Below are 8169 nucleotides of genomic sequence, written 5' to 3'. Positions count from 1 at the left end.
TTTTTGGTCTCTAAGTTATAAGCGAATGTTCAGTTTAGTCCCCGTTTTTAAAAATGTAAATCTTTGGTCCCTAAGTTATAAAAAATGTATCAAATGAGTCCTTTTTTGATGTTCATGGTCAAAGTAAAAAGAGCAATCTAAAGTGTTGTTATTATTAAGAAACAAATCAGAGTAATCTAAAGATGTAGCAGTTGTTAAGAAACAACCAAAAACAATATTTCAAGTCAAAAAAGGACTCATTTGATACATTTTTTATAACTTAGGAACCAAAGGTTTACATTTTTAAAAGCGGGGACTAAACTGAACATCCGCTCATAACTTACGGACCAAAAAGAGGTTTAAACCAATTTTTTTCAAACTTTATGCCGCTGTTCACCGCCAAACCGCGGCTTATTCTCTTAAATATTCAAAATTTAAAATTTCGCAGGGAAAATAGACCGCACTTCCCCTTAGAACCGCGGTCTATTCCCCTGAATTTTTTTTCCCGCAAATTTCTCACTTCTCGTCAAGTCAAATCTGAAAAAAAAAATTGCAAGGGAATATTTCGCGGTTCTGCAGGGAACCGCGGTATATTCCCCTGAATTTTTTTCCTGCAAATTTCTGACTTCTCGACAAGTCAGATCTGAAAAAAAATTGCAGAGGGAATATACTGCGGTTCCCCTCAGAACCGTGGTACATTCCCTTGTAATTTTTTTTGCAGGAGGAATATACCGTAGGTCCCCTCAGAACCGCGGTATATTCCCCTGAAATTGTTTTTTAGAACTGCTTTTCCTGAATTTTTTTTTTGCACGGGGAATATACCGTGGTTCCCCTCAGAACCATGGTCTATTCCCCTGAAATTTTTTTCAGACCTGCTTTTGGAGAATGTCAGAATTTTGCAGAGGGAATAGGCCGCGGTTCCCCGTAGAACCGCAGCCTATACTGTCGATATAATTTCAAAAATGCCACCGCGCAATATTATGCTTCGGTTTCTATTGAACCGCGGCATAATGTGCGTGGTAAAAGATCGATTTTTTACTAGTGGATGATCGTCTTTCGCTTCCTCTCGCAACGAGTTTAAGAAATCCCCAATTTCAATTTGAAATACCTAACTCCCAATTTCATGTGTGTGATCTCATTTATCCCTAAATCCCAATTTCTGATGCCACATCACCACTACTCCTAAATCCCAATTTTAATTAAAACAGTCCACGTAAAATAATAAAACACATCACCACATTCTCATTGCAACATGTGGATTTCACTTAACGTCGTCTGCTAACACTTAACGGATGGGGTACAATGTGTGCATTTTTACAAAAATTGTGACCAAATTGAGACTGTTTAAAACTTGAGGACCAAACTGAGATTGATAGACAAATATGAGAACCATTAGAGGTATTAAGCCATAAAAATATTCACATTCTCTCTTATCCTACCATTACATAACACATTCCTTCTCCAACTACTTCTATTAATTATTTTTCACATGCCCAACCCACTCACTCTAAATCTTTATTCCCATATATATAGATATAAATTGAACCTTCTGCATGAACAATTCACGAACACCCAACATTCTTCATTCGGTTACATTTTCGATTTCACTTAAAGAATAACCCATTTAAACTCACAGTAACACTTCCATACCTACCTATATTCCTTGCATGATGTTTTTTATAAATTTCCTACTCCAATACAACTCTCCCTTTCTTTCTATTTATTTATTTCTTCTTCTATTCATGTAACTAAACACACANACAACCCTGGACGTGACTTTTCCACCTTCCTCAGCAAAAACCTCCTCTCTTCCTCTCCCTTAAGTTAACAGCACACACCCATATGTATATACAAGCTCCACAACCACACTTTCTTCACTCCTTTATCACCAACTTCACGTTCACCATGTGCCCATTTCTCACCTAGATTTTTCCTCCTTTTCTATTTCCCACTGTCACATTGCTCTTACACACAATCCGCTTATCAAACCCTCGCCATACTATTCTAACCTTTCCTACCGATCAACTCCACAACAAAAAGGGAGACATAGTTGCTATCCACACACCCCTAAGATCACTCTCTGCCTAGAGGGTTTAGGATAGGGTCCATCACCGTACAACCCCAAACGAGAACAGTAGGAACCAAAGCCTCCCTTTCAACAACCATACATATGCAAGACTCAACCAAACAACAACATACAAACCTTACATGCAACAATTTTAATTGCTTCCCATTCCTCTTTCCTCATTGGCCAACTAAATGCTGGGTCCCACTCCCTATCAAAGTAAATCCAGCACTGACACGAAAATATCAAAGCCTTACCAAGTCATATGTTCGGACACAGGTTCCTTGGAAGCATAAAAAATTCAACAAATTAAATTAATCATTACACCAACGTCAATTCCTTGAAATCATAATGCAGAGATTAATATATATATAAATACTTATTCAGCCTATTTCAAAAATTAAAGTAAACAATTATCAATTAATTTATCATATAAATCCTATACACTTTTATAACCAATAAAATGCCGTAATTAAATATTTAACACAAAAACTTATAAAAATAAAATAAAAGATATTTTTATTTTATCCGAATTTTACATTATTATAGAGTCACATTTTAACTAGAATATCTTAAATAGATTCTAACTTCAAAAGTATTTGATGTATAAAAAAATTTAACAATTGAATTAAAAATATTATATTTATTTATTTTTAAAATTTGAAGATAAAAAATATATTGAATGAGGATAAATTCTAATTTTACATTTAGATACTCTAAAAGGTATTTAACCATATTTTTAATAATATTTATTCGGTGATGAGAAATAATGAGCAAATTAACTTCTAAAATTACAATTTATATATTAACTTTCGCGTTTCCTAATGGAATGAGAATTCTTCTAATAATGTGTATTTAATAAACACAAATTTATGTATGACATGTATTCAATAAATATAATTTTACGTCTGATGAGACATAAAAACCTTCTTTTATCTTTATTCCTTACATGTCAATAATAAATATTGATAATTTATTTGCAAAAAGAAATTGTACAATCTTTTTTATGGATTGTTTACATGTGAAATATAAATCTAATCTCGAAGATGACCATTTTTTAGTTAATAAATTTTATCAATATAACAGAGTTTTAAAATTGACACTTATTTCTTTTTATTTACTTTACAACTTTATAAATTAACATTTTATTAAAAATAGTTGTATAATAGATATACTCTTTTATATATTTATTGTGCAACTTATAAACTAATATTTTTTTGAGATATAACATTTTATTAAAAAATAGTTGTATANTCGGCGTTAAGATATACTTTTTCGAGTTCTATTTGATTGTGCATGAAGAAAAAAAGTTTGTAAAACGTATCATTATTCATTTTACAGTATATTTGTATTGATGGAATGACGCAAACCAGACAATTGGGTTTACAGCGAAAGGACAAAATTGAAACAAATTCTATGGCCTTAGAAATATGAACACGTTAATAAAACCAGAGACATAAGCTTTGGAATGTTTTATTTAGTCTTGCATTTATTTATTACACCCAAAGCATAGACACGTNTCTCACAAGGAGAAAGTGGACGACACAATATACAATTAAATTATGTAATTCTTTATATTTCATTTATCAAAATATTATAAGCTTTAAATAGTGGTAGGTTCAGAAGATAGATACAATAATTTTAATATTTTGAGCATAAAATTAGTAATAATGACAGAATCAGATTAATTATGATAAATGAAAAAGATAATATGATAATCATGTACCAAATCTAATGGTTAAAGATTAATTACCATTGGAAGGTATACACCAAAATTTGTGTGTATGTTACTCGTTTAGAAGTTATTTGTGTTTTGTTACTTTGTAGGAATTTTGTAGGACCGAGTTATTAACCTGTCTGACGTGTCTTTCTTGCTTCTGAATGTCTGAATCGTATGAGTTGCACGCCTTCCTTCAATTTGGACTGCTTGGTTGTCTTTAGTTCGACCAAAGGAGGAGGTACCTGCAAAAGGCACTTTGACGCTCAAGTTAGACGTGTGTTGAGGAGCTTTTACTCACAAGGGAACATTTAGTGAATTGTTATCACTATTCGGTATTTGGAAGTATGAGTAGAACGTGAGTAGCACGTACTTGACTTTTGGCCTTGATCTTATATTTATAGGTCACCTCATGGGCTCTAAACTAGTGCAGATCCAATAAAATAAAAACAAACTTACATTTAGATTCGGTTAGTTATTCATAAATAGCATATAAAATCATATCAAATATCTTTAATTAGATATTTCAGATTTGGTTAGTTACTCATAACATATTTAATCATTGTTTTATTATTTGTTGGACTATTGGCCAAATAATAATATTTTGGACGTCGACCCAATTATGGCCCAACATCATTAGAATCGTTCAGTCTCTACCATATACCATACATATGCCCCCCAAGTTTGAATTAATCGTTCGACTTTAGCCATGATTAACTATAGGACTTATAAGTTTGAGGGAGGTTGTATTTACTGTATTGGAGAGCGTGCTTTTAGTAGTTGCTGACCGAACGATAGACTCTAGGAGATGGAAGTTCTTTCGAGAAATTTTTTCCATTTGGAGTCGCAGATACTAAGATCTTGAATGAACTTGGCAAGGCTGAACCGGGCGGTGAGTGATAGGAGTTCTCTTGGAATTTTTTCGTAGACCGAGGCCATAAAAGGTCGAGTAGTAGGAACTGAATGGCCAAATACCTGAGACCAAATGGTCGAATACCTGTGAGGCTGATTGGCCGAGCACTTGTGAGGCCGAATGACCGAAGATTGGAGAGGCTGATTACCTGTGATTCGTTCATCGTCATCAGAACTTCCTTGTTTACAAGAGGGATTTTCCTCTTGGTCTTTATCTTCAGCCTTCTGGTTGACGAGAGGGATTTACCTCTCGGTCTTTATAATTAACTTTCTAATTGATAAGAAGGACTTACCTTGATGAGATTGTTGATAAAGGAAGCATTAGTTTAGCTAGACCTTAATCTCACAGTGTTCTGGTTTTTGATGATGACAACACATTATTAATAACACATGTATTGATAAGTTTTACATGTGTTCAAATCTTTATTTTGTATGAAATCTTGAAAAACATGTTTGTGTTGATTTTTATATATGTATGTATATTCAATGATTTTCTACATGATACATCATTTGTGATTGCATAACATATGTTTCAGAAAAGAAAAACCACATGCACTTAGTTGAACTTATATTGTGTGGCTCAATGGCAGAAACAGCTGAAGCAGCATGCAACAGAGCCAAAAGCAGTGTTGAAGAAAGAATCTGTGCCATTTTCAGTGCAAAATAGAGGCTAGAAGAAGAGAAGGGAACAAGGTTTGCGTGTTGCTATGAAAGAACAGGACTTGGAGCAAAGTGACCGCTTTTCCAAATCTGTCCACATTATCGATCTTTCCGACACCAAAGACGATTATACAGAAACATAAACTTTCGAAATGATTAAACCTTATTTATATAAAAAAAACTTTTGTGTTGAGTGATGTGTATGAGCGTGGAATTTATTATTCAAAAATACCTTCAATATATTTATATTTTTAATTTTTTAATTTTATTTTATTATACTTTTTATTAATTTTAGTAATATAAAAGTGGAAATATAATAGTATAATATTATTTTAAAGAAATAATGAAAAAAAATGGAAGTTCGATTTTTTTTTTCTCAATTTCTATGTTAATTAGAGGTAAAATTTAAGTGAGTAAATTAAATGTTTTTACCGTTTACAATTTTTTTACACACTATTGGTCGTTTAAATTTATTTTTAAAAAATATTTGAAATAAATTAATCGGAAGTCAGCGCGTGTAAATTATTAAAAGAATTTGTTAAAAAAACATTTTATTTGTTTTATTGGTGAAACGAAGGACATAATCCAGACCAAGGACTTTGAAGAGTGGAACGGATAAAATTCAAACAAATTTTGTGACTCTAGAAATATGAACACAGCAAAAAATACGAACACATAAGCTTTGGATGTTTTATTTATTCTTGAAGTAGATAGTTACATCCTAAGCATACAGTAGATGCATCAAGCACGAGTTTTCATGGATAGTNGTTCATTTAGACGCGGCTGTAGAACTGGCGTAAGAATAAACTCGAATGGGGTTTTCTGATTGACGGCCAAAAGCCTGTTCCCTGCTTCATCCTTAACAATGGCAACATTACCGCAGAGGCTGGCTCCAAATGCACAGTACAAAAGCTTGTAGGTATTGGCTGAGGAAGCTGCCTCAATAATGAAGTACCCTTTAAATGAATTTGGATAGCCAACTTTAACGAAGGTTCCTTCAGACAGAACCTCAACAGCGGTCCACTCGAGAGGGTTGGCACCGACAGGATCATCTACGAAGCTAATGAACACAGGGCCTTGAGGGATAAATGTGACAAGGTATGGGGATGCAATTCTCAATGGAAGCCCTGGATCGGTCTCAATGCGAGACTGCACAACTGAGAAACGGCTAGTTTCGTTTCCAGTTTTAATTCGTCGAATTCCACCGCCCTGCGAAAATATGCGTGGTGTTATATAGAATACGCCACCATTAGTAGCGATTTTACCACTCCCGTCGGTCACTTGAGCAGTGATTGAAGAAGGGTAGAAGGTTAGGACAGAAAGAAGAAAGAGAGCTAAAATCATTGTACTCGCCATGTCTTTGGTTGGCTATGGACAAATCTCAAGGCTTTTCTCTTCTACGTTCAGTTAAGGTGGTTGTGTGAATAAGAGAATATATGGAATAATCCATTTATAGAGCTAACGGTGATAAGGTAAACATTTTTTATGGCTAGAAATTCCTGTTACTTATCAACACGTGGAAAAAATGAGAAAAAAGGAAAATAATACTTAGGTTTAGATATATGTTTCGATTTTCTGTAAAATAAATTTCTTAATTTTGGTTGGTTAAAAATATTTTGCATTTATCTGTTTAAGGTTTTTGTTATATTTTTCAGCTTTTATTAAATTTTCCAAATCTTTTACTTTGTTATTTGCAAAACAAATTATTTCCAAAATGAAATATCTATTTTAAATATCTAAGTTTTATTTTAAAATGAATATATAAGAAAGAATTATTTAAAATATTTAATTTGTGTTAAATATATCTCATTTATATCAAACTAAAAGCATACATTAATAAACATCATTTGCTGACTTTAAATAGTATTAGTAATTCTTTAATGTGACCCCGTGACCTGCATGTTATGAATACTTTCAAAGAAAATAAATGTTTTTTTCTTTATTTTATTTTATTTGGTGTTCATTTTTATTGTTATATGCTTTGCGTGAAGTTATAAAATAGCTCTTTTAGTCTTTAAAATATGATATAAAATTGGAATTATTTTTATCTCAAATTTAGATATATTTTAATTTTTAAACTTAAAAAATAAATAGACCTAATTTTTTAATACAACGACATTATTTTTTTTTTTACTTATAAACGGTATTATAGAGTCACATTTTAACTAGAACATCTTAAATAGATTCTAACTACAAAAGTATTTCATATATAAAAAAATTTAACAATTGAATTAAAAAAATTATAGTTATTTATTTTTAAAATTTGAAGTTAAAAAATATATTGAATGAGGATAAATTCTAATTTTACATTTAGATACTCTAAAAGATATTTAACCATATTTTTAATAATATTTATTCGGCCATGAGAAATAATGAGCAAATTAACTTCTAAAATGACAATTTATATTTTAACTTTCGCGTTTCCTAATGGAATGAGAATTCTTCTAATAATGTGTATTTAATAAACACAGATTTATGTATGACATGTATTCAATAAATATAAATTTACGTCTGATCTATAAAGATGAGACATAAAAACCTTCTTTTATCTTTATTCCTTACATGTCAATAATAAATATTGATAATTTATTTGGAAAAAGAAATTGTACAATCTTTTTTATGGATTTTTTACATGTGAAATAGAAATCTAATCTCGAAGATGACCATTTTTTTAGTATTAATTCTATTTTAAATAAAATAAAATTACGTGATAATTTTATTATAATAATGTAATAATATACATTAAGTAAGATAGTTAGTAAATTTTATCAATATAACAGAGTTTTAAAATTGACACTTATTTCTTTTTATTTACTTTACAACTTTATAAATTAAC

The 8169-nt window shown here is 31.2% G+C and overlaps 1 protein-coding gene across 1 annotated transcript; it reads right to left on the bottom strand.

The window, feature by feature from the left end:
- Positions 1-6001: 6001 nt before the first annotated feature.
- LOC106778724 (trypsin inhibitor DE-3-like) lies at positions 6002-6726 on the bottom strand. Its single transcript, XM_014666711.2, has one exon. It carries the CDS (start codon positions 6687-6689, stop codon positions 6075-6077), a length of 615 nt encoding a protein of 204 aa, XP_014522197.1. The 5' UTR covers positions 6690-6726; the 3' UTR covers positions 6002-6074.
- Positions 6727-8169: the final 1443 nt, after the last annotated feature.

This window comes from Vigna radiata, unplaced genomic scaffold (assembly GCF_000741045.1).
Source record: "Vigna radiata var. radiata cultivar VC1973A unplaced genomic scaffold, Vradiata_ver6 scaffold_431, whole genome shotgun sequence".
NCBI classification, from domain to species: Eukaryota; Viridiplantae; Streptophyta; class Magnoliopsida; order Fabales; family Fabaceae; genus Vigna; species Vigna radiata.
This window is presented reverse-complemented; position numbering and strand designations above follow the sequence as displayed.